We start from the raw sequence: 27702 nt of genomic DNA on the forward strand, positions 1-27702 counted from the left end.
CTATGATTGACAATTGCATTCAGAGTTTTGCTGCTGGGAATCAGGCTCCAAAGGACACTGAAAAGCCTATAAATGGTAAGTTGACAATATTATACACTTTTCTTTCAACCAAGAAGTCTTTGAGTTCAATGTTCACCTCTGAATTGTAAAATAATGTCTAAGGATTATGTTTGACTCCTAAAAACCTTTGTAGAGCCTGATAGCAGTTCCTATTTATAACATTCTCCATTGCAACTGCTTAACTTGGTCAAAGGAAAGCAGTTACCCACTGTCTGAATTATATTTTAGTTCAATAATTGTTACATTGCTTGAGAAAGGTGCATACATGTTATTTTTTATTCAAGGATCTATTTGAGTTGTTGAAAGGTTTCCCAAAGACTAATCTAGATCACATTTTTACAGTATTCACAGCTGTTTTCTCCTTTCTTTTCCAGCAACTCTTACATCGGTAAGACACTGCAACTTGAAACTGGGGCTTTGATCCATGCCAAGCTGAGCATTTTTTACTCAAGGACCAGTCTTCTGTAGTAGACACTTTTCCTTTATATTTGTGGGAATATCTGTTGAGTGGACAATGACTTCCAGAAGACCAATGACCCGTTCTTACTCTGGCAATGGGAGGTCCGGCGGCAGCCACAATGAGGAGGAGGTCAGCTCTTCGAATGGCCGCTTGGAGAGCTGCAACTACCTCTCCAATGTCAGGCCCGGAAACAGGTAGATGACCTCTTCTTCCTTGTTTCATTACGACTCTAGGCATTTCAGTGTGACTCTGTCCACCACACACATTCATTAGATACTTTGGCCATCTCAACATATCTGTGGAGCCTTTTCTAGTCCAAAATGCAAATGTTACATGGCAAGTAATAACCATGCAACAGTATTTCAGTATTCGAAAGAAAAGCACAGCTCTTAGAATACCGGTAAGTATTCTTCATTTGTAGCCTACTTTATAAATACAAATGAGTCCCATGTAAAATAATCTAAGACACAAAACCACCAATATGACTGATGAGATGCCTTTATTCGCCTCCTCTATGAATTCCTCTATGTATTCTCAAATCAGGTCATCGAGGTAATGCATTCTTTCTAACATTTTAACCACCCTTCCCGGTTACACCCAAGATTGAAAGAGCAAATCTACACCTGTTTTTAACAATGCTGTAAGTGAATATGTTAAATTGACTTCTTTGATGTTATTGGACATCAACGTTGATATACAATTTAATTCATACAAAGTTATATGTATATTTTCAACAACGTTATAGGCACTGTTTCCATGTCACTTTCTCAACTGCTAAGAAATGTAAAATATTTGAGAGAGCAATCTCAATCTTCCTTCACAATCAGTAATGATAATGAACTGCCTTCTTCCCCTCCCTGGAATAAACAACACACTGTGCAATGATGTCTATTCGACATCTATTCCACATTGTTTCAGCGTAATTTTGTAAAAATGACGTGAAAACAACATTGATTCAACCACTATGTGCCCAGTGGGAAGTGAAGAATGAATAATGGTTGGCTAAAAGATCCTTGAAATATTGGCTTTCTCATTGGAAAGTACTTCAGCACATGCCCTGAAGAACAGACACTCAACCTAAAGCACCATTTTTTGTCTCCAGGAGTACATTGTTCGGTGTGATGGCTCAGCTGACTGAGGACACCCAGCCTGTATTTGAGACCACCTTAAAATCCAAGGCCGTGTCAGAGAACTGTAATGTGAAGTTGACATGTGTGGTTACAGGTAGGCCTACACTAAACAACCTCCCTCAGAGTTGACCTAATTACTTGCATTTGCATATGTGTGTTTGAATGCTTTAGATAGTTATGAGTAGGCGATGGTATTAGTCATTCTGTGGTTAGTTTGAAATCAAAGCAGAGAAACAAACCTACTTCTGAACAGCGATGCAAACATGAATTGAGAAGGGTAATGCATATATAAACGTCAATTGAAGACAATGAAAAGAGAAAAGTTACTTTAAAATGCTTATGACTGCTTATTCTTATGTTTTCTTCTATATCTTATTCATTAATGTGAAAATAAAATAAAACTGTTAAAAAGTAAAGGCAGCTGAGACTAAATTAGCAATGGCATAATGTTGGCGCAGAGAGGCAAGACTAAAATAGGATTAAAAATCTAAGCAGGTTTTGCTATTTCCTTCCCCCCGGCATCTGAGATGGCCCCTTCTCAACCACAGCAGCAGAACTTGTGGCCTTGAACACTGCCATGACGCAGCAGTCTGAAACAGGCCTTTGTTCTTGATACAATTTCCTTTCAAAGCTTTCTGTTCCTTTTGTTCTATTGCTGATTAATTCATTCATAAGATGCTTGAAAAAAAACAGCTAATGGCTACTGTGTTCATACTTCAATGGTAACCTGGAAATTAAAATAATGATCATATGGGCATAATCTTAATGAGAGATAAACATGAAACTATATCTAATAAAAAATAGTTTTTTGAGTTTTTAACCAGGTTATTATTTTACACTGTATGTCTGTGATGTACAGTCGAAGTCGGAAGTTTACATACACTTAGTTTGTTTTTCAACCGCTCCACAAATGTCTTGATAACAAACTATAGTTTTGGCAAGTCGGTTAGGACATCTACTTTGTGCATGTGTGGCCGATGTGAAATGGCTAGCTAGTTAGCGGGGTGTGCGCTAATAGTGTTTCGCTCTGAGACCGAGAAGTAGTTGTTCCCCTTGCTCTGCAACAGCCAGTGGCTTTTGAGACGCGATGGGTAACGATGCTTTGTGAGTGACTGTGGTTGATGTGTGCAGAGGGTCCCTGGTTCGAGGCGAGGAGAGGGACGGAAGCTATACTGTTACACATGACACAAGTAATTTTTCCAACAATTGTTTACAGACAGATTATTTCACTTATAACTCACTGTATCATAATTCCAGTGGGTCAGAAGTTTACATACACTAAGTTGACTGTGCCTTTAAACAGCTTCTGAAAATGATGTCATGGCTTTAGAAGCTTCTGAGACTAATTTATTTAATTTCAGTCAATTGGAGGTGTATCTGTGGTTGTATTTCATGGCCTACCTTCAAACTCAGTGTCTCTTTGCTTGACATCAAGGGAAAATAAAAATAAGTCAGCCAAGACCTCAGAAAATAAATTGTAGACCTCCACAAGTCTGGTTCATCCTTGGGAGAAATTTCCAAGCGCCTGAAGGTACCACGTTCATCTGTACAAACAATAGTACGCATGTATGGAACCACGCAGCCGTCATACCTCTCAGGAAGGAGATTCGTTCTGTCTCCTAGAGGTTAACGTACTTTGGTGTGAAAAGTGCAAATCAATCCCAGAACAACAGCAAAGGACCTTGTGAAGATGCTGGAGGAAAGAGGTACAAAGGTATCTCTATCCACAGTAAAACGAGTCCTAAATCGACATAACCTGAAAGGCCGCTCAGCAAGGAAGAAGCCACTGCTCCAAAACCGCCATCAAAAAGCCAGACTACGGTTTGCAACTGCACATTGGGACAAAGATCATACTTTTTGGAGAAGTATCCTCTGGTCTGATGAAACAAAAATAGAACTGTTTGGCCATAATGACCATTGTTATGTTTCGGGGTGCTTTGCTGCAGGAGGGACTGGTGCACTTCACAAATAGATGGCATCACGAGGGAGGAAAATGATGTGGATATATTGAAGCAACATCTCAAGACATCAGTCAGGAAGTTGAAGCTTGGTCTCAAATGGGTCTTTCAAATGGACAATGACCCCAAGAAAACTTCCAAAATGGTGGTAAAATGGCTTAAAGGACAACAAAGTCAAGGTATTGGAGTGGCCATCACAAAGCCCTGACCTCAATCCTATAGAAAATTAGTGGGCAAGCAAGAAGGCCTACAAACCTGACTCAGTTGCACCGGCTCTGTCAGGAGGAATGGGCCAAAATTCACCCAACTTATTGTGGGAAGCTTGTGTAAGGCTACCCGAAACGTTTAAAGTTAAACACTTTAAAGGCAATGCTACCAAATACTAATTGAGAGTATGTAAACTTCTGACCCACTGGGAATGTGATGAAAGAAATAAAAGCTGAAATATATAATTCTCTCTACTATTATTCTGATATTTCACATTCTTAAAATAAAGTGGTGATCCTAACTGACCTAAGACAGGGAATTTTTACTAGGATTAAATGTCAGGAATTGTGAAAAACTGAGTTTAAATGTATTTGGCTTAGGTGTATGTAAACTTCCGACTTCAACTTACCATCTCCATGTGATGTCCACAGGAAACCCAGCCCCAGAACTGACGTGGTACAGAGACGACATGGAGTTGGACCGATACTGCGGTCTTCCAAAATATGAAATTGGCCGCAATGGAAAAACACACACACTCCAAATTTACAAGTATGTAAGGCAATGAGAATACAATACACAATTTACACCAGATAATAAATGTCACGAAATTCAACAATTACAATTTGGGTTTAGAAGATGTGTATTCCTGTGCTCAATGGTGCCTGCACTGTTCCCAAAATGATTTGAGTCTCTCTCTTTCCAGCTGCACAGTGGATGATGCAGCCATCTATCAGGCTTCAGCCAGGAACAGCAAAGGCATTGTCTCCTGCTCTGGGGTTCTGGAGGTGGGCACCATGAGCGAGTTCAAGATCCACCAGAGGTTCTTTGGCAAGCTGAAAGAGAAGGCAGAGAACAAGAAGAGGGAGTTGGAAGAGAGCAGGAGAAGGGGAAATGAGAATGTCCAGAAGGATCCTCAGGAACAGAAGCCTCTCCAGAACAGCCCGATTGCCCCTCAGAGGAAGCGCCGGACCCCAAGTGCCCTCTCTTCACCACCGAATGGGGAGGAGAACACAGTCAGCCAGGGGGCAGTGGCTGTAGAACCTAATGGGGCCAGTGCTGAAGTCAGTGAACTGGCCCCAGTGACGACTACAGAGAATGGGAGCAAGACTCCCAACAATGACTTTGACAATGTGGAGATTGTCACCACCAAGCCCCCAACCACAGAAATCTTTGCCAAAAAAAAGATGAAGATCTCAAATGGTATAGATTCTGGGGTTGTTAGCAGTAACAGTAGTCATACAGGACCGGGCACCAGTGAAAATGCATATGATGGAGGAATAAGTTTGGCTCAATTTCTGTCAGAGACCCTTCATTCACAGACTGCTGAAGAAAAGAAGATCCCTGCACGAGTGGAGGAAACTGTGGCAATGGAGGCAATGGATACTACTACTACAGATCCTAAAACAAATGCAGAAAAACAGAAAGAAAGAGAGGAGAAGGGGAGAGAGAGGGCAGAAAGAGGAAGGGCGGAGAGAGAGAGGATGCTTGGAGAAGAACAGGAAAGAGAGAAAATGTCAATTGAGAGAGCAAGAGAGGCAGAGCAGTTGCAAAGGACAACAGGACATAACAACACTACCTCAGAGGTCAGAATGGAGGCTAAGACGCATGTCCATAAGGAGGGAGATCCTCAAGATTACCACCACATTCAGGAAACACTTTCCAATGTGCTCCACTCAGTCAAATACTTTTTCTTTGGTAAGAGTAAGAAGGATCATGCTTCTTCTGATCATCATGTGAAAGGTCAGGAGAAGGACAGAGGTCATCCAGTTGCCCCAACACAGCCGTACCCTAGCCCTCCCCATCCACAGGAGCCAGATGATGATGTGTATAAAACCCCCACAGAGGAGACAGTGCCCATGGCGGTAGTAGCACCAAAAACTAACGTACCACACAAGCAGCTAGCGTCATTTGAGAGGTTGAACCCAGCTGAACACAAGCATGGATTTACTGTTTCACACTCAGAAGAACCCCTGCCAGCTCCCAGAAGAGCACCAGAGAGTGTGCCTGATTCACTGGAGCATGTTGAGCAGAAGGAGGTATGTCCGGAGGTGATGATCAGCAGCAGTACAGAGACAGTGCCCACATCTGGCCCTCCCGCCCTCAGTGAGGTAAGTACCTTGTTGCTTCTGAGATCATCTTGACCGCTCAGTCTCAGTCTCACACTGCAGTAGGCCGGGTTATTTATAGAGTGTACATTTGTGCAACAAGACTTGAATCTAACCACACCAGGCCAACAGCCAAAACTGTACAAATGATTAAGCCACAGCAAATAGACAGATAATGTCCAGAGTCCAGACTACGGAGAACATGGTGGATGCAGATGAATGGTATCAGAGACTATGGGTTTGTTAGTTGTACTGTGTTTGTAGGCACCACCTACGCTCTGGAGCAGACAGAACACACTAGCCCATTTAGGAAACCATCCGCAACAGTCATCCAGGCTCTGTTACACCATCTAGACTGTTGAGAGTGTAAGTTTCAGTGCATTAGTATCACTCGAGAGCTACACCTCGCACAATGTAGGGAGGGAAACAAGGAACTTGCCTACATGAACATGTCAACTTGTATAAAAGAATGAGACTGTTGGGGCAGTCTGCTCTTGACCAATACAAATAATTCTCATAGAGATTGGATGAGGTTATGAAAAAATGTGTCTTTACAAAAACTTTAAATTGCACTGATGAAACAAATGTTGTAATTCTCTGTGCACTCTTTCCCACTGGGCTTTAACGGTAATCCACTTGTCAAAATTGGACCGACATGCCAAAGATGGCTGAGCGTGTAGACACAGAGTACCAGGGTCTTGTGGTCTCTGAGGCAGGCCCTGGCATGAGAGTAGGACCTCTTCACATTGGACACATTGGGCACATAAAACTCTGTCTCTTCTGTAATGGAGGAAGCCTCTCCAAACGTAGTGACTGGGCACTGGTGCTTCTATCTCCCTGTCAAACTCTCAGGGTTGTATTAGCTTTCGTTTGCATGTACTGAAGACAATAAGATAAGCCTACCATTATGTTGTGATCATGAAATAGGATTACATTTCAACAATGAGCTCTGCTGGATGATGTAATGGTTGTTTGATTGTAATCCTGCCCACATGATTTACTGGCACTGTTCAGTTCCATGTTATACTGTAGACTATGTAACAGTATGGCTCATCATGGATTAACTTCACTGGCAAACAGATATGCTTTTATTTCATGGATTTACTTCCCTTCTAGTTGAAATGCTGAAAGATTGTGTCAGTAATGCAACTAGAATCCACATCTCGCTCAATGCCAGTGACACATGATGACACAGATTCTATTAGTCCCCTATGGTGCTAATTTCATTAACCTCCAAGTCTTCTGTCCAGTGTGTTTGTATTGGATTAGAAGAGCATGTGCAGTAAGGGGAGCTGCTCTCCACTCTTAACACACACTTACACCTGGCAAGCAGTGGTTTTGTTAACAGGTTTCTCCATAATGTGGAACTGCAACTCCCCTTTTCTGTTGTGGCGAGTTAATGTTAGATGTTGGAGCAAATCAGTTGGAGGAACTCATAACATTCGTCAGAACTTGTGCTTGCGCACAAGAGTGAAACTTCAGTGAAATAAAGAGGCCTAGTTCTTGCCAGAGCTCCATCTTTAGATTGAACGTGACACCAGTTCCTCTCCATTAACCACAACTTCTATTTTATGGGCTCTCCTGTTCAAACATGTTGTCATAGAACTTCACGTGGCTTGTTTCTGTCAGGAGCACATGAAAGTGATTTATCATTAATGACCTAAGAAAAAAGTCAGGGGAAGTTGTAGATAGGACTGACATAGGTTCCTCAAAATGATAAATGTTATTATTCAGTGTAAACTACATAGTGCTCTTCAAACAAACCTGTAATCCAGGAAAAAGAAGATTGCATTAAAATATAATTTTTTAATTGTCTGAAACATTTGTTTGAATTAAGATGGAAATTGCTTTTGCCTCAGGCATTGTTACTTTTATTAGGTTCAGTTTTTCAAAACAGGAAATATGTTGACACAAATATAATTTATGACTTTTAAGTTAAAGTCACGTAGGTGTTGTCCCTATTTCCCCAAATTTCCTGAGCATGTGCTGGGCAACAGTAAATTACTTTGAGCATGAGTCACTTGAGCTGGGATCAGTTTATGGTCCCTTGCCATCAGACAGGCACTCATTCATTCAGCTCACTAGCTCATTGTGTAAATAACACACCTGTTAAAGGACTGGGGAAATCCCCAATTTCAACACAACCGGTCCCTTCTCAGGATACTTTAACCTGCCTGACAGGTAAACACCTCAATTATCATAACACAATGGTCTCCCTTCACATACATTACTACAAAATGGAACCGCATGAAACAGAACAAAGTATAAGAATGCTTGAATTTATTGCATCTTTGTATCATCAAATCATATGATTATTTTGTTGATTATACTGCCATGTTTAATATAGTAGCAGTAGTTTGACTACAGGTTGTTTCCTTGTATGGAAAAAAGAGGAGCTGTTTAGCTTATCATATGTAGACAAAGCTCTCAGTTTTGAAAAACTCTTTGTATTTGCCAAATCTTGGCTTCAACTAACCTCTAGCCTACTCAATATGGTAAGGGCGAGTTCATTGAAACTGAAAGGTTGTTAAAATAATTATATATTGTCCGTGGTCAAACAACACTACGTAAACGTCTGCTGATACAACATGTTCACAAAGGTTTAACAGTTCACGTATGATGAAAACTCTGATACTGTATAGGGATCTTTAGATGTTCTAGCTTTATATTATATCAGTGGTCATCTTTAAAAGCTAATCTATGATAATGGCACCGGAGGGGATGGCTTCCGTTCCACGGGCTCCTAACCAACTGTGCTATTTTGTTAGTTTTTTTGCATTGTTTGTAACTTATTATGTACATAAAGTTGCTGCTACCGTCTCTTATGACCGAAAAGAGCTTCTGGATATCAGAACAGTGATTACTCACCTTGAACTGGACATAGATTTTTTCTTTAATGAGTCCAATGCAAAGGATATACTGCTTTCCGGAGAACAGGTCCACATCCCGTCATTCGCGTGAAGAAAAGGCGGAGATACCGAGGGAGAAGGTCTGGATGCCTTGTTAGGATTCGTAGGCGAGTGAGTAAATCGGCATACCATTGGTTCTATTGGCCAACGTGCAATCAATGGAAAACAAACTCGATGATCTACGGTCGAGAATATCCTACCAACGGGACATCAAAATCTGTAATATCTTATGATTCACCGAGTTGTGGCTGAACGACGAGCACGGATAACATAGAGCTGGCTGGTTTAACATGTCTAATGTTAAAGAAGTCTCAAAATATTGCTCACTTGAGGTAGAGTACCTCATGATAGACCACACTATCTACCAAGAGAGTTCTCATCTATGTTATTCGTAGCTGTCTATATACAATATATATATATACAAACCGATGCTGGCACTAAGACCGCACTCATTGAGCTGTGTAAGGCGATAAGCAAACAAGAAAATGATTATCCAGAAGTGGCGCTCCTAGTGGCTGGGGACTTTAATGCAGGCAAACTTAAATCCGTTTTACTTTATTTCTACCAGCATGTCACATGTGCAACCAGAGAAAAAAACAATTCTAGACCACCTTTACTGCACACACAAAGACACATACAAAGCTCTCCCTCGCCCTCCATTTGGCAAATCTGATCATAACTCTATCCTCCTGATTCCTGCTTACAAGCAAAAACTAAAGCAGGAAGTACCAGTGACTCGCTCAATGCGGAAGTGGCCCGATGATACGGATGCTATGCTACAGTACTGTTTTGTGAGCACAGAGTGGAATATGTTCCATAATTCATCATTGGCATTGAGGAGTATACCACCTCAGTCACCGGCTTCATCAATAAGTGCATTGAGGACATCGTCCTTACAGTACATATCCCAAACCAGATATGTTCATAGATTACAGGCAACATCCGCACCGAGCTAAAGGCTAGAGCTGCTGCTTTAAAGGAGCAGGACACTAATCCAGACGCTTATAAGAAATCCCGCTATGCCCTCAGAAGAACCATAAAGCAGACAAAGCGTCAATACAGGACTAAGATTGAATCCTACTACACTGGCTCTGACGTTCGTCGGATGTGGCAAGGCTTGCAAACTATAACGGATTACAAAGGGAAACCCAGCCAAATCAAATCAAATCAAATGGTATTGGTCACATACACATGGTTAGCAGATGTTATTGCGAGTGTAGCGAAATGCTTGTGCTTCTAGTTCCGACAGTGCAGCAATATCTAACAAGTAATCTAACAATTCCACAACAACTTTCTAATACACACAAATCTAAGTAAAGGAATGGAATAAGAATATATACATATAAATAAATATATGGATGAGCAATGACCAAGCGGCATAGGAAAGATGCAATAGATGGTATAAAACAATAGCCGCAAGCTGCCCAGTGACGCAAGCCCACCAGACGAGCTAAATGCCTTTTATGCTCGCTTCGAGGCAAGCAACGCTGAAGCATGCATGGAAGCTCCAGCTGTTCCCGGACAACTGTGTGATCACGCTCTCCGTAGCCGATGTGAGCAAGACTTTTAAACTGGTCACTGTTCACAAGACCGCTGGGCCAGACGTATTACCAGGGTGTGTACTCAGAGCATGTGCGGACCAACTGGCAAGTGTCTTCACTAACATTTTAAACCTCTCCCTGACCGAGTCTGTAATACCTACATGTTTCAAGCCGACCACCATAGTCCCTGTGCCCAAGAATGCGAAGGTAACGTAGCACTTACATCGTAGCCATGAAGTGCTTTCAAAGGCTGGTCATGGCTCACATCAACACCATCATCCCGGAAACCCTAGACCCGTTCTTATTCGCATACCACCCCAACAGATCCACAGATGACACAATCTCAATCACGCTCCATACTGCACTTTCTCACCTGGACAAAAGGAACACCTATGTGAGAATGCTGTTTGTTGACTACAGCTCAGCGTTCAACACCGTAGACTAAACACTTCCCTCTGCAACTGGATCCTCAAAACTTTCTGATGGCCGCCCCCAGGTGGTAAGGGTAGGCAACATCACATCTGCCATGCTGATCATCAACACCGGTTCCCTTTAGGGGTGGGTGCTTAGTCCCTTCCTGTAGTCCCTGTTCACTCACAACTGTGTGGCCAAGCACGACTTCAACACCATCATTAAGTTTGCTGATGACAGTAGGCCTGATCACCGACAACGATGAGACAGCCTATAAGGAGGAGGTCAGAGAGGAGGTCAGATATGAGCAGGACAAAGGAGATGATCGTGGACTACAGGAAAAGGAGGGCTGTAGTGGAGCGGCTCTAGAGTTTCAAATTCATTGGTGTCCACATCTCCAGCAAACTGTCATGTTCCAAACACATCAAGACAGTCGTGAAGAGGACACGACAACACCTTTTCCCCCTCAGGAGACTGAAAATATTTGTCATGGGTCCGCAGATGCTCAGAAAGTTCTACAGCTGCACCATCGAGAGCATCCTGATCGGTTGCATCACCACCTGGTATGTCAACTGTTCGGCATCCGACTGTAAGACGCTACAGAGGGTAGTGCGTATGGCCCAATACGTCACTGGGGCCAAGCTTCCTGTCATCCAGGACCTATATACTAGGCGCTGTCAGAGGAAAGCCCAAAAAACTGTCAAAGACTCCAGTCACCCAAGTCATAGACTGTTCTCTCTGCTACCGCATGGCAAGCGGTACCGGAGCACCAAGTCTAGGTACAAAAGGCTCCTTAACAGCTTCTACCCCAAAGCCATAAGACTGCTGAACAATTAATCAAATGGCCAGCTGGACTATTTACATTGACCCGCTGGTACCGGTACCCCCTGTATATAGCCTCATTGTTGTTATGTAATCTTATTGTGTTATACATAGCAAATATTTTCTTAACTCTATTTCTTGAACTGCTTTGTTGGTTAAGGGCTGGTAAGTAAGCATTTCACGGTAAAGTCTTCGGCATATGTGACAAATACAATTTGATTTTATTTGAAATAAAGGGGACCCATAAGCAGACAATGAAAGCTCTTATAATATTTGATGATGACATTGCTCTAAAACAGGCTATAGGCTAAATGTGCACCACCAAGTCAGAACAGAAGGCTAAATTATGAGGGGAAAAGGGACCAAATTATTAGGTTGAGGCACATGGGCTACTAACAGCTTACTACACAACATACACTTAGTATTACTTTCTTAGCTACAGTATACACATCTCCCTGACATATTACATCATTTATGCAGCATCATACAAGACATTTTTGGACTTACCTTGTTGTGCTGTGCTCACTTGAACAGGAAGGTGGCGTGACGGTCCTTCGTAGACAAATCTTGTCATCAAACTTTGTCATCAAGTCTGGTATTCTCTATATTTATGGTGCTTTCAAGACAACTGTGAACTCAGAAAAAAACAAGGTTGAATCATGATGTCAGTGATCTTCCGGTCGGAGGTCTAGAAAGAGGCCTGAGTTCTCGACTTGCAATTTAGAGTTGGATGACTGTTCAAAAAATATTTTCCCAGTCGGAGCAAATTTTTTTTATGAGTTCCCAGTTGTCTTGAACTAACTGAAGTCTGGGATTTCTCAGTTACGATTTTCCAGTTGTTTTGAACTAACTGAAGTCTGGGATATCTCAGTTACGATTTTCCAGTTGTTTTGAACACGGCAGAAGTCATGCTGGATTGACAGCATGGCCAATGTTGAATGTTTATTCTTTTACTCTCGGAAAAGACACCCTTAACCCCAGACTTGGACCACACACCGACTCCACTGAATACCAGGCTAGTGATTGCTTTTCAACACTTGCAGTTAACCACTGATTCCTTCCAAACCACTCATTGTTAAATTTGCAATTTCCAACTTGTTGTATAATGTTCATGTCCACGAGCACGGATACGTTTTATCTATTATTGCTCTTCATTATTTCTCGTCATATGATAAGGATTGAAAAAGATTTGCCAGTAGATTGTCGACTTGATTCATGATGATGACTGCTAGTTTGCTAGCTAAGATTTTGAAAGTATGATGTTGACATGATCCGTCCAATAAAAGCAACGGTAGATATAACGTGATTTGACTTAATTTTATCTGTGGCCAATGACCTTGAGCATTCTTGGATGGGCTCTTCTAATGTAACTCAATGGCAGCACCCAAGGGGCTTGAATTTTCAAGCTCTCCCCGTAAATTTTGCGGTGATGGAGTGTCCCTATGAGTGACAGAACACTGAGCCAATCACGCTATAACTAGAGGACATTACCAACCCCTATGCTCCGTATCTTCTGCTGGCTGCCCCACCACCACAGAAAGAACTGAGCTACTGTAGGCTGAAACACCAGCATTTTGGAGCGGCCTTTCTCAAGAAAGCAAAAAAGAGACCATGTTTGTATGTGGCTTTATTAACTCAATTATACATTTTTTACATTGTTGCAAACTGATATGTGACACGTATTATTGCCAAAATAACATGTAAAACAGGCAACAAACAAAATCCAACAACAAAATGTTTTTTTCCTTTTTTTTAGCTAAACAGGTTGGGCTCAAAACAGATGGGGCCCTGCCCCACCTGCCCTGAACGACGGGTCGCCACTGTGTTGTTCAGGGATTTCCAAATACCATTTGAGTGTGTTGATGTTTTGTGGTACTAAACAGCTGTGTTTGTTTTTGCCTCAAGGCAACTGTGGACCAGACCCAGGCAGACCCTGTCCCCCATGTGATTGTCTCAGCCCCACATGAGCCAAACATCCAAGTGTTTTCTTCCGGGACTGATCAGGTGACAAGACATGATGCCAAAACTGAAGATTTACACAAACAGGGTCCATCTGACACTCCATGGAGCCCAGACCCCAGCAGTGGAGCAAGTTCCCATATGTCAAACCGCACTAGTGTGGGTGAAAGCGGGAGTGCTCCTAACAATAATGTCTCACCCACAGTCAACCTCGGCCTGATGACAGTAACCACAGAAAGTGAGAAAGAGAAGGTAATGCATGTGGATGAGAAGGGCATTGGAAGTGTCTATGAGACACAAAATAAATGTTCTTGTGCTTTTGAGGAGAAAGGAGAGAAAGGTGATGTCAAAGCAGAGAATCAACCATGTCCCACTTTAAATGTGAGTGTTTTAGAGGAGAGGAGAGAGAAGATACATAACAAGGAGATTCATTTCAAAAGTTTGCTCCCAGAGAGTTCAGAGAATGATGGTCAAAATACACCAAAGGAATGCCCTCCTGTGGCAGGGGGGGACCAATATCTCAACATAAAAGAGAATTCTACCTTAGCTTTGGAGGAAAGTCTTGAAAGTGCCTTAAAAGTGGAATATTCTCCTGCTTTGGAGAAAAGTTTTGTGGACAGTTCATTTGGCAACCTGAAGATACAAGAACAGGTGGCACCTATTGTGCAGAAAATGTCTGAGCAAAAGGATGTGAACTTAGAGAGAAACGAAGTGCCGACCCGCACTATTGAGAGACATGTTGAAACAGAAGAAAAGGTGACTGAAATAAAGGTGGAAGTGCTGGGTGAATCTAAGATCCACTCAGAGACCCAGCCTGTGAAAGGCTCTGTCATTGTGTCCCCTGTGCCACCAGTGTCAGCATCAGTTACCAGCCCAGAGGCTAATTCCACTCATCTGGGTGGATACTTTGGAAATGTACCACAGATTAGAATGGTAGATTCTGCTCTTAGAATCCCAGAAATCAAAATAATTGTGCCAGAACAACAGATAAAAGAAGAGCAAATGATTATACCAAATATAGAGATTATGGAAGCAGAAGTCAAAGAGCCTACACAGCCATTGATACCTATTACACCCAATGAACCTTCATCAGAGACAGACGTTTTCCAAAAGGATGTTGCAAATGATGTGTCAGGCATAATGATAGCAGAAAACAGCTCAGCTTTTACCCCAGTGGTTATAGATGTGACACCCACTCAAGAAAGTATGTGGAATGATGAAATCATCCGACCAACAGAGAAATTGCAGGAAGTTCCACAACCAGTTGAAGAGGCAAAAACACCTACGGCAGAGCAGTCAACTAACATAAAGAATGAGTGGCTCACAAAGACGTTAATTCCTGCAATAAATGTTTCCTATACTGATGACAGTAAACTCAGGAAAATAGATCATGAATATCCACATGTCAAGCCCCACGTCTTAGATAGAGGAAAGCCAAAGGAAGCACCCAGTGTGCCTCTGCGTGTGGTCCCTCCTATTTCTGAAAGCAAGGAGCTTCCTAAAAATGAGAATAAAGAATCAGAATCATTGGCGGATATGCTCAGGGGGGTCAAGAGTGATTTTGAAAATGTTACTTCCTATGAGTCTGACAAAACCCATAGTGAGCCACAGAAACAGACTATAGAAACAAAGGAACAGAGTATGATAGACAACATCCCCTCTGTGTCATATAAAGCCTTAATGCCAACAGAAGTAACAACAATGCAAAAAGCTGGGGACATCAGTTTTACTGAAACTGAAAAAGTAAAACCACTCAAAGAGTCAAGGATAGAGTCTTACATCATTGGCGATGAACCAAGAGAAAGAAACCCTATTGAAAGGCTTGCTGTCAAACCCCCAACACCCCCCAGGAGTCCCAGCAGTCTCCGCAGGCTCACGTCAAGGACTCCCCCTGCCATTACTGTGGATGACCCTCTTAACAGTGAGAAGGCAGTATCGGAGCAGAGTGTTGGAGACACCCCAACGTCCTCCCTGTCCTGTGAGAGCAGCCCCAGGCTGAAAAGAAGGGACAGTCTGACCCTCATCCGCTCTGCCACGCCCGAAGAGCTGGCCTCTGGAGCTCGCCGCAAGATCTTCATCCCCAGGGAGGGAGAAGGGGTTGGGGTAGTGGTGGCACTGGGTGTGGGTGGTAGTCCGCTGGACACCCAGGTCAAGAAGGAGGCTCCATATATGTCACCCAGTCAGGCTCGCAGGGCAGCATTCCTGCAGGCCCCAGCAGGCTCACAGACCCCACCGCTGGAGAGACGGTCCCCTCTTTTGAGCCGTAGGAAGGCCACCCTGGAGGTGCCCAAAGTTGTGGAAGAGATCAGCACTGAGGAGCCAGAGAGCCCCAAGACTGAGGTCAAACCTCCTGAGAAGGAGAAGCAGAACCCCTTCAAAGGTAAAACAATAAAATAGGACAAGTAGGAGATTGTGTTTGATTTTAAATTAGTTAGTTGTTTTATATTAACACAATATTGTTGTTTTGCTCATCTCTTGGTGTTGGTAACTCAGGGACTGTACAGTAGACACGTGTCTCCTATCAGGGTGGGCTGATCAGGAAGCTTCCACAGGAGGAAGTGAAAACATTAGAGAGTATCATGTACAGTATATCTTTACCTTGTTGTCCCCCCTCCCTCTCCCACCAGCTCCTCAGGTTATCCGTAAGATCAGGGGAGAGCCTTTCCCAGATGCCTCAGGACACTTGAAGCTCTGGTGCCAGTTCTTCAACGTGCTCAGTGACTCTACCATCAAGTGGTACAGGGACGAGGAAGAGATAGTAGAGGTGAAAAGAAGGTAAATCTCTAGGCAATCTCCCATCCCAGAGTTTACAGTATCTGCTTGCAATACAATCTAGTGGTGAAATATCATTTATACTCAACCTGATCAAAGCCATTATGTAGTTACAGTGTTAGACACCAGCCCTCTGAAAACAGTTGCTTTGTAAAGTGATTCTGTAAACATTAATTAATAGCCCAATAGACTGGTTAATCTGAGCCATATGCTATATATGAAGGACTAATGTTGTGAAGATGAACAGCCTTTAATTATACCAGCGTGGCCATCACACAGTCATGGCATTCTTTCATTCTCACTCTGAGAGGTATCCAGCACATGTGACCAGGGAGTCCACCCAGCTCTGAGCCTTACTGTGACGCAAGGCCAGACACAGCCACTGTAAACTGAGACACTCTATTTCGCAATCACCAGGGGACATTAAAGTCTGGATCTGTGCTATTGGCTGCTGGGTCAGCAAAATCTCCCCTCGCCAAGCACGGCACGCAGCACTACTGTCTCTCTCAGTCTCACAGTGACCTCTTGTGGAGGTGAATACGATATTGAATATGCCGTGAGTGTTTGAATATGCTGTGAGCGTATGCCTTGTGTCACGTCAACCTGTTTATTTTCCTTTATTTCCCAGTGGAGGAGATGAAAGCCAAGTGGCGCTGGCTATCGTCCAGACATCCAGTCGAGATTGTGGAGTGTATGGCTGCTCAATCAAGAACGAATTTGGGACAGATTCCACTGACTTCCTTCTCAGCGTAGACCGTAAGTGATGTCAACTGAACATAATTTTGAAATCACACAATATTATTTCAACAATTTTTTCCATTTGTGATTGTTTTCTCTTCTTCTGCAGTACTTTCAGAGTACTTCCTGCGGGAGGATTTAGAAGGTAAGCCTCACAGGCACTGAGAGGTTTTTAGTAGGTTTGTTGGATACCTTATAGCAATTATTCTAACAGTGTTACTACTCCTGTGGAGAGCTTCTGACATTCATATTGTGTTCTTTACAGTTGGAGAAGAGATGGAAATGACTCCAATGCTATTCACCAAAGGCCTAGCAGACCCGGGCTACTGGGGGGAGAAGTTATTTGGGCGCATCATGACACAGGAGGCCCATCTGGGAGAGGGCTGTGCACATAAGGCCTGCAGGGTGAAGGTTATCTATGGCCTAGACCCTGTGTTTGAGTCCGGAACCACCTGTATCATTAAATTACAAAGCCCCATCGCCTATGGGACCAAACAGGAGAGCAACCTTGCAGAGAAAAACATGGAAATTACTAAGCAAGTGAGTCTTATTGTACATGTATGTACAGTACATTTCATCACAAGAACAGCTCTACTATAGAGTTATGTATTGCTCCGACTCTGCATTTCTGTGTTAAGCTTGAAAAAATGTACAGAAATGGTCAGCTGTTGTTTGGTATTGCAACATAGGAAGTCATCTCTACTGGGTCGTATTTATTAGGCACCAAACAGAAGAAAATGGACTGAAACAGGGAGGGAAGGGACTACCTGAACTTTAGATTTCTGTTGCAAAACATTTTGCTACGGTGTGCCTTAATGCATATGACCCTGGTCTTGTGGTGTTATCGAATAATAGCTTTCGGGTACTAAGTCAGAGACTGAGTCCAGGGTTCATACCAATGCATAACCAGCGTTGATTGGTGTAACAATTGAATTGAAGAGCCTCAGTGTAGAGAAAACGCATATGGCATATCTTCACATTTTGTCTCACCAGGAGTGCAAAATCCAAAACACAGTTCGAGAGTATTGCAAAATCTTTGCAGCTGAGGCGAGGGTGATTGAAAACTTTGGCTTTTCACTGGAGTAAGTAATATAATGACTGCAATGTATATTTTGATAATTAAAACATGTTTTTTTTTATCAATACACTTATCAATGATCACTATCAATACACAATAGTATGAGTAAATTGAGGACAAAAAACAGCTGAGTATGATTATGTAATTCTTTCCCTGCACGTGCTAACACCTTTGTTTTTCTGCATCTTTACACAGAGTGAGCCCTCTCTATCTGGTGTACCGCCCTGCCAACTCTGTCCCTTACGCCACTGTGGAGGCTGACCTGAAGGGCATCTTCCTTAAGTACTGTATGATGGATGCCAAAGGCAGGCTGATCACCAGAGCCACCTCAGAGGTGGAAATGAAATGCTGCTCCTTCCAGCATTGGATCCACCAATGGACAAACGGCAACTTACTGGTTACTGGGCTGGAGGGTAAGAAAGACTAGCAGACAGGGTCATTCCCAAAAAGATGAACAAAGTCAGTTCAAATAACAATATGATCCATGTACTTTGTTTCTTTCAGGTGTTGGACCGAAGATCACTAAAGTTAGAATCGTCACAAAATCAAAGGGGTTTGTATATTGAAATATCAGAATAATATATTTAGGTTGTCATATGGAAATACTTATTGATGCTAGTATTTGAAGTAGGTCTATACTGTGTTAATGTTTTACCAGTTGGTCCACATCATCTTATCCAACTCTTAGTTATGAAATTACTTCTGCATTGCAGGTATCAAGACCTTACAGATGATGGTTATCCTAAGGTGTTTGAGCAGTTCCTGACCCAGCATCAGTGTAACTACTACTGTGGGCTCCTCAGCCTGAGAACTCTGAAGCCCATGGACACCCTGCAGCAGCCCCCCAAGATCAAAGGCTCCCGGAGCCCCTTGCTCGGCAGGAAGTTAGGCTCGTCCAGCCCTCAGCACAACAGAAAGTTGGGCTCATCCAGCCCCCTGCTGCAGAGAAAAGGACTGAACAGCCCCTTGACAACCAGAAAGGCCACCTCCAGCCCAAAGGTGCCTAGAAAGACTAGGGAGACAGAAGACAACCAGTCCACAGCCAAACCCAAGGCGGAGGAGAGTATCAAAGTTGTGGTATGAGGTAGCAACGTCCAAAGGGAATACATATCAAAGCAGCTTCCCTTTTCTTTCACGCCAACGTTCAGCTTTTTTATGTTTTCCTGTCACCCATTGCTGTATTTAGTTGGGTTGAAGCAAGGACGACCAGCATGGCCTTGAACAAAATGTTACAGAGCTTGTGCCTGAAAAGTCTTCATCCAAGAAGGAGAGACAAACAGGGAGATGAGTTCAAATCTAGGGAATAGGTCACCCTAGGGGATATTTATATAACATTACTGTGAATTTCTCAATAACCATCAGTAGTAGTAAGATACTCCCCATTCTCCAGCTTTATGCTGAAATGGTTTAAGTGAGTGGAGGAGGTACAGTACCTTTAAGAAAACTTCCAGCACTAAGGAAATGGGACACAGTTTTCTCTCACATCCAGTACAGTCTTTTTCAAAAGAAGAGACTTATGAAGTGGTTGAAACAATGGTGCTGGATACAAAGCCGTGGCCGTAAGCAGAGCTCTAATAGCTTGATGCAGATGCAAGGGTAGTGAAGTGCACCATTGTACATCTGGGATGTATAAGTCTTGGTCATTGAAATTGTTTTTGTTGAACAGTAATTGGATCTTGTTACTGTTGGTCGTATAGCATGCTCTACTTGTTTCTATTATGGCAGTATTATGTCCTTAAACTACGCATTACAGTCTTCCGAACACTGAGCAAAGACAACACTACTCTTGCCTCTTCACTGGGAATATGTTTTTGTGCACTTTTTTTGCCAAATGTTTTCTTGCCTTTTGAAAACTGCCAGGTTTTAGTAGTTCAGTTCATTTTTGTTGAACTTTGTTCAAACCCTGTAATCTGTTCATTGGAAATGAACATGTTCACATGCTTAACTCTGAACAGTACAGTAGACCGATCCCCTTAACCTGGTTCTTTAAAGGAATAGTACAGTACACCGATCCCCTTAACCTGGTTCTTTAAAGGAATAGTACAGTAGACCGATCCCCTTAACCTGGTTCTTTAAAGGAATAGTACAGTACACCGATCCCCTTAACCTGGTTCTTTAAAGGAATAGTACAGTAGACCGATCCCCTTAACCTGGTTCTTTAAAGGAATAGTACAGTAGACCGATCCCCTTAACCTGGTTCTTTAAAGGATTAGTACAGTACACCGATCCCCTTAACCTGGTTCTTTAAAGGAATAGTACAGTAGACCGATCCCCTTAACCTGGTTCTTTAAAGGATTAGTACAGTACACCGATCCCCTTAACCTGGTTCTTTAAAGGAATAGTACAGTAGACCGATCCCCTTAACCTGGTTCTTTAAAGGATTAGTACAGTAGACCGATCTCCTTAACCTGGTTCTTTAAAGGATTAGTACAGTAGACCGATCCCCTTAACCTGGTTCTTTAAAGGATTAGTACAGTACACCGATCCCCTTAACCTGGTTCTTTAAAGGAATAGTACAGTACACCGATCCCCTTAACCTGGTTCTTTAAAGGATTAGTACAGTACACCGATCCCCTTAACCTGGTTCTTTAAAGAAATAGTACAGTACACCGATCCCCTTAACCTGGTTCTTTAAAGGAATAGTACAGTAGACCGATCCCCTTAACCTGGTTCTTTAAAGGAATAGTACAGTAGACCGATCCCCTTAACCTGGTTCTTTAAAGGAATAGTACAGTACACCGATCCCCTTAACCTGGTTCTTTAAAGGATTAGTACAGTAGACCGATCCCCTTAACCTGGTTCTTTAAAGGAATAGTACAGTAGACCGATCCCCTTAACCTGGTTCTTTAAAGGAATAGTACAGTAGACCGATCCCCTTAACCTGGTTCTTTAAAGGATTAGTACAGTACACCGATCCCCTTAACCTGGTTCTTTAAAGGAATAGTACAGTACACCGATCCCCTTAACCTGGTTCTTTAAAGGAATAGTACAGTACACCGATCCCCTTAACCTGGTTCTTCAAAGGAACAGTACAGTACACCGATCCCCTTAACCTGGTTCTTTAAAGGATTAGTACAGTACACCGATCCCCTTAACCTGGTTCTTTAAAGAAATAGTACAGTACACCGATCCCCTTAACCTGGTTCTTTAAAGGATTAGTACAGTACACCGATCCCCTTAACCTGGTTCTTTAAAGGAATAGTACAGTACACCGATCCCCTTAACCTGGTTCTTCAAAGGAACAGTACAATACACCGATCCCCTTAACCTGGTTCTTTAAAGGATTGACTCTTTAACTGACCTTGAGTGTTGAAGAGCAATAAAGGGATTACTGAAATAAACGCTTTAACTTTGGAATGTACAAGTTTGGTGCCATTTAAATGGGTCAACTCACAAAGTGAAAGAATAAGAGCTATAATATCAGAACCATGTAGAAACTGCTTTGGACCTGGCCCATGATCTCAGTAAAGCAGTAGCTTACCTCCAGCTGACTTTTGTGATTGAAAATTATATGCATTCTCAACATTCACACTTCTGGGGGAGGGGTGGGATGGGGATATTGTCACTAGTTTGAAGCGTACAGTATGTGAATGTGTGTGAGTGTGTGAGTGAGTGAAAGCGTGCAAGAGGGATTAAGAGTGTTTGATATGTTGGCAGAATGCTAATGAAATTAATGTCCCTGACACTGTAATATCTGGTATGTTATGTTGTGATTTTGTACATACAATTCATGTCAAACGTTCATATTCATATTTTCACATACTGTTTATTTAGATACAATGCATAATTTGACTTACTGATTTACTCAATGCAAATAATCCACTCTTACAATTTCCAATCCTTATTTAGCACATTTCAGCATTTCTTTGCATTGATTTCCAATATATCTGTTCTCTGACTCTTTGAATGAAAGAGTGAATCTTTAGAACTAAATAACTATATTTATCATAAATAAAATTGTAAAAACCCGTTAAAGGATTTGTTTTATCTGTACAAGCTTTATCTTCATTTTGTAATCTCTGGATGGAGTTTAATCTACATTACTTATAGTATAAATATATACAATCAAATGTGAAAAAAAGTTATGAAACATAATATATACTGAAAATATATACTGAAAATACAAAGAGCTGATCTACTCACTGGTAATTAACACATAAAATGACTTACAGGAAGACCTAGTTACAAACTGCATAATCAAAGAGATCACAGCAGTTGGTAAAGTACAAAGTGGCGTTGGTCACCGTGCTCCAGGAGCCCTCAAATGAGATGGTCCCATTGTTCACAGTGCTGCAACAAAGTATTAGGTTAGATTTGGAGAATGATCTGTAGAGAAACATGTTATATCCAGCTCCTAACCCCTCTTTCACTGTTGTACTTGTTCAAACCTACCTTCCAAAGAGATCAGTACAGCAGTTTTTTAGGTCTATATTTGTGGTGTTGAAAAAGGACGTCCTGAAAACATCCAAACAGTCAAGAGGAGGAACAAAGAGAATACCTGGAGAGGTCACAAAGAAACAAAGTAAACATGATGCTCCTGCACTCCTACACATACTAATCTAAAAATAAACGTGTGAGATAACACATCCAGGAGAGGGCAGATGATGAGGAAACTGATATTAAGAACAGTTTTGAAGTGAAAATAAGCACAGACCTGCAATACAGGCATTAATCAGAGACACACAGGTCCCAGTGAACAGGGCTCTCAATACCAAAGAGGAGACGTCGGCTCTTCTGGATGGGCATATGGAGGCTATAAAGTAACATCAAAAAATACGGAAATTGTTAAAAATATATTCTGATGGATGGCAACACATGGAGAAAGATAAGGTGGTACAAAGTGTGGAATCTTATACTCACAAAGGCCTCCAATTACGATCCCCAGTGAGCTGAAATTGGCAAATCCACACAGAGCAAAAGTGGAAATGATCTCTGATCTGACCTGTAAATGTAGAAACTCAGTACATTAGAAGATTGTGCTACAACTGTAATGTGATTATCTCACCTAGCTATCTTTATTTTATTTGAATGAACCTTTATTTAACTAGGCAAGTCAATTAAGAAAAAATATATATATTTACAATGAAGGCCTACCCCAGCCAAACCCTAACACAGACGATGACGGGCCAATTGTGCGCCGCCCTATGGGACTCCGAATCACGGCCGGTTGTTATACAGCCTGGAATCAAACCAGGGTCTGTAGTGACACCTCTAGCACTGACATGCAGTGCCTAAGACCGCTGCACCACTCGGGAGCCCTTAAGATGAATGCTCTAACTGTAAGTTGCTCTGGATAAAAGTGTCTGTTAAATGACTAAAATGTAAGATACACTTACAGAGCATCAAAGAAACTTCCATAGTACACAGGTCAATACAAAGGTCTTACACATATGGAGGAATGTACATGTGTTGTCAGGGGTTCACCTAGGGGTCATGATGGGGGCTGTACCAAATGTTTTATGTATTATAATAATAGATTATGCTTATGTTGTATTAAGAGGTATAGGAGTTATAAGACCCCTCCCTCATTACATTTACAGGGTCCTAGACTACAGATTAACAATATTGTTCCACAGTTGTTTTCTAGTCTATCTGCCTCTTATAAAGAAAGAAACGTTCTGAGAAATGTGTGACTGAGACAGAACTCTGCAGGGGAGTGTAAGAGATAAGAGACAAGTCAGACATTCCACAATTAATCAACTTGTGGAGTGGACATTTACTGCCTAGGCCTTAGAAAACACTGGAACTATTGTATCTCTCTTGAAAGTTTATATAGCTGTGTATGCATGAGCTTGGTCTGATGAGTAGAAGGTAACGACGTATGCAGTGATATCACTAGGGATGGACTTCGGGTTTAATAAAATAACTTGGGACCTTTTCTATTTTGCAGAACTTACTCGGAAACATGCGTGCTATGTACCTGTTGTCAACTTCTGTCTACAATTGCATTAATAAAGTATTTTGAATGATTTAATTAAAGCTATTGTCATAATGATAATTTCACCAATGAGCCAATGATTGACAAGGAACAAGGAACGAACCCCAACAGTGACCAAATCCACGTTTTGGGAATAATCAGTAATACTACAGTATGCATGTACAGTAGTATTTATGATTTTATGCACATAATAATTTCCAATAAGCACATACAGTATTTGTACACTAATTATAAGAGTCTAATTATAAGAGTGGGGAAAGCATACGCACAGAGATCCATTGCCTCTCATCGCCAATAATTTCATCCAGACCGTTGACTCTGTTACTCTTCAACTCTGACAGCTTCCGATATGCCAGAAACTCATTGAGGAAGAGCTTGGTGCCGATGAGTTCCGCTACTATGAAACTCTCTTTAAATGGTATCCCCATCATGAAGGCCACAGGCATGAACACATAGGAACAGATTATCTATGGGTGCAAAGTGCAGCAAGAGCAAGGGTCAATCAATAATGGGGTTAATAGTTTCCTGTACATAAAGTATCAACTTTAGATATTGTAATCTGAATTATTTTACACATTTCGATGATGTGGACATTTTACCAAGGCACAATGAATAATTATCTTATCTTATTTTGTGATGTGCACAATTATTCAGCCATGCATCACACGCTGTTAAATAAAAAAATGCCAAAGCATGTCCATCACTCATCACGAAGTACTGGGTTAGTCATGGGTGTCAAGTCAAGACAGAAGGATCTTTGAATGTGGGATTAAGGTATGTGGAGCTGCCTGGAGCATACCTCAAATGTGATAGAGGGAAATCCCACCAGGCCTCCCAGCCAGCCAAGAGATGCATTGATGAATGCCAGTATCGCAAGGAATGCAATCAAGTTGGCAGCTATATTAGCAACAAGGCCTATTGATGTAGATGCTCCACTGCTAGCTGCTTCCAAAATGTTCTGTTCATCACTGGGGAGTTAAGACAGCCCAATATGAATCACAGAAAGTCTATTATATGTACAACAAAATGCAGAGGAATGTAAAAAAAATCGGTAAATGGCAAACACATACACACAAAACACAAAAACACATACCCACAAGCCACTTTGATATTTTCCTCTGATGTAAATTTGCTCTCTTCTGTCTCCGGATAGGACAGCTTGGAGAGTGCCAAGGCACATGGGGCAGCCATGACAGAGGCAGATATAATAGAGGATGCATCAATCTGTGGGGCATTGAGCAATCTCAATCTCACATAACGATGAAGATCAGTTACATTAGAATTAACTGAGACAAAATATGAAAAACTGGGTGCATTGGAGGGATGACTCTTTGGTCTTACCCCAAATGAGATGAATGCACCCATCACACTTCCTGCAATGGTGGCAAAGCCTCCAACCATGACAGCATGCACTTCAGATTTGGTCATGTCCATCAAATAGGGGCGAATCAGCAATGGCGCTTCAGTCTGATGAAGAAAACATTATGAAGAGGAATGCTTTAATAAAGAATTCTACACAGCAAGTGGATAGAATCAGCTAAGCCTAACCAAGTTGATTTAATGTTTAACTTCACTTTTTTTTTAAAATAATGATTGGAACGATTCATTTGAATCGATGAATTTACAAAAGAATTTGACGAAATGAACGATTACCATACAAATACTTTTAAACGGCTGAAGCAAGCACACACATTTTCTACAGGAAATGTACCTTTTTTAGTTTAGCCATATTTATCTTACCTTAAAAGTGTTTAATTGAATTGCAATGTCCCATAAATTGAATGCCCAAATCAACTTGAAGTATCTACAAAACAAGTTTTGAAGCCACATAATCCAAAACAAAGGCTAGCTAAAAAATGTATTCCTAAAATGACTGTTCGCAATAAACAAATGAATACTTTGATTCACATGATTTGAGCAGTCATGGTGGACTGAATTATGTGAATCAAATGAATCATTTGTTAATTTGTTAAGATTTTATTGTGTTAGAGTTCAAATAAGGAAATCAGTCAATTGAAATACATTTGTTAGGCCCTAATCTATGGATTTCACATCACTGGGAATACAGATATGCATCTCTTGGTCACAGATATATATTTTATTAAAGGTAGGGGCGTGGATCAGAAAACCAGTCCGTATCTGGTGTGAACACCATTTGCCTCATGTAGCACGTCACATCTCCTCCACATAGAGTTGATCAGGCTGTTGGATGTGGCCTGTGGAATGTTGTCCCACTCCTCTTCAATGACTGTCGCTGGATATTTTTTTATTTAACCTTAATTTAACAAGGCAAGTCAGTTAAGAACAAATTCTTATTTACAATGATGGCCTGGGAACAGTGGGTTAACTGCCTTATTCAGGAGAGAATGACAGATTTTTACCTTGTCAGCTCGGGGATTCGATCTAGCAACCTTTCAGTTACTGGCCCAATACTCCAATCACTAGGCTACCTGCTGCCCCGATATTGGTGGGAACTGGAACACACTGTTGTACATGTCGATCCAGAGCATCCCTAACATGCTAAATGGGTGATGTCTGGTGAGAATGCAGGCTATGGAATAACTGGGACATTTTCAGCTTCCAGGAATTGTGTTCAGATCCTTGCGACATGGGAATGTGCATTATCATGCTGAAACATGAGGTGAAGGAGGCGGATGAATTGTACGACATTGGGCTTCAGGATCTCGTCACAGTATCTCTGTGCATTCAAATTGCCATTGATAAAATCAAATTGTGTTCGTTGTCCGTAGCTTATACCAGACCATAATCATAACCCCACCGCCACCATGGGGCACTCTGTTCACAACGTTGACATCAGCAAACCGCTTGCCCACACGACGCCGTCTGCCATTTGCCCGGTACAGTTGAAACCGGGATTCATCTGTGAAGAGCACACTTCTCCAGCGTGCCAGTGTCTATCGAAAATGAGGATTTGCCCAAGAAAGTGAGTTGCGATGCCAAACTGCAGTCAGGTCAAGACCCTGGTGAGGATGACAAGCCCGCAGATGAGCTTCCCTGAGATGGTTTCTGACAGTTGGTGAAGAAATCTTCGGTTGTGCAAACCCACAGTTTCATCAACTGTCTGGGTGGCTGGTGTCAGACAATCTCGCAGGGGAAGAAGCCGGGTGTGGAGGTCCTGGGCTGGCGTGGTTACACGTGTTCTGCGGTTGTGAGGCCGGTTGGAAATACTTTCAAATTCTCTAAAACGACCTTGTTCGAGAAAATAACATTACATTCTCTGGCAACAACTCTGGTAGACATTCCTGCAGTCAGTATGCCAATTGCACGCTCCCTCAAAACTATCTGTGGCATTGTGTTGTGAGAAAACAAAAATACATTTTAGAGTGGCCTTTTATAGTCCACGGCACAATGTGCTAAATCCCCTTGAGTTCTCGAGGGATAATTAGGGGGTTACCCTGACCAGGACTCAAACTGTGGTCCCTGTGACTGTCATTCCAAAACCCTTATTTAAAAGGCTAAAATATCTTGGTTAGGTCACTAGGTGTTTTACTAAGGTTGTTTAGTATTTTTACAATTTGTATTGTATTTTGTCATATTTCATTTTTATTCGCTCGCCTCACTTTAAAAAAAATGTAATCTGTTAAACAGTAAAT

The 27702-nt window shown here is 41.9% G+C and overlaps 2 protein-coding genes across 3 annotated transcripts in view; one reads left to right on the forward strand and one right to left on the reverse strand.

Moving 5' to 3' along the window:
* Positions 1–22327, forward strand: alpk3a (alpha-kinase 3a). Its single transcript, XM_029667999.2, has 14 exons — positions 1–75; positions 435–714; positions 1623–1744; positions 4247–4364; positions 4519–5923; positions 13509–15942; positions 16190–16337; positions 16963–17090; positions 17182–17217; positions 17338–17612; positions 18066–18154; positions 18346–18563; positions 18655–18703; positions 18864–22327. The coding sequence occupies exons 2-14, from the start codon at positions 575–577 to the stop codon at positions 19231–19233; spliced, it is 5532 nt and encodes a 1843-aa protein (XP_029523859.2). The 5' UTR covers positions 1–75; positions 435–574; the 3' UTR covers positions 19234–22327.
* Positions 21897–27702, reverse strand: part of slc28a1 (solute carrier family 28 member 1) — a 9255-nt gene continuing 3449 nt past the window's right edge. For both annotated transcript variants that reach the window (XM_065022543.1, XM_029668000.2), the window contains exons 11-18: positions 25430–25555; positions 25182–25312; positions 24888–25056; positions 24358–24555; positions 23011–23092; positions 22805–22903; positions 22543–22648; positions 21897–22440 (exon numbers count right to left, since the gene is read on the reverse strand). In XM_065022543.1, coding sequence (XP_064878615.1) covers positions 22329–22440; positions 22543–22648; positions 22805–22903; positions 23011–23092; positions 24358–24555; positions 24888–25056; positions 25182–25312; positions 25430–25555 — 1023 coding nt within the window. In that variant the 3' untranslated portion in view covers positions 21897–22328. The remainder of the gene's footprint in view (positions 22441–22542; positions 22649–22804; positions 22904–23010; positions 23093–24357; positions 24556–24887; positions 25057–25181; positions 25313–25429; positions 25556–27702) is intronic.

Source organism: Oncorhynchus nerka, linkage group LG9a (assembly GCF_034236695.1).
Source record: "Oncorhynchus nerka isolate Pitt River linkage group LG9a, Oner_Uvic_2.0, whole genome shotgun sequence".
Taxonomy (NCBI): Eukaryota; Metazoa; Chordata; class Actinopteri; order Salmoniformes; family Salmonidae; genus Oncorhynchus; species Oncorhynchus nerka.

Bases quoted from the DNA above. Each gene is read 5' to 3' on its own strand.
- alpk3a (XM_029667999.2), top strand. From the start codon at position 575: ATGACTTCCAGAAGACCAATGACCCGTTCTTACTCTGGCAATGGGAGG. The intron at 17,613-18,065 runs GTGAGTCTTATT...TTGTCTCACCAG, and splicing joins ACATGGAAATTACTAAGCAA to GAGTGCAAAATCCAAAACAC. The intron at 18,564-18,654 runs GTAAGAAAGACT...TGTTTCTTTCAG, and splicing joins ACTGGTTACTGGGCTGGAGG to GTGTTGGACCGAAGATCACT.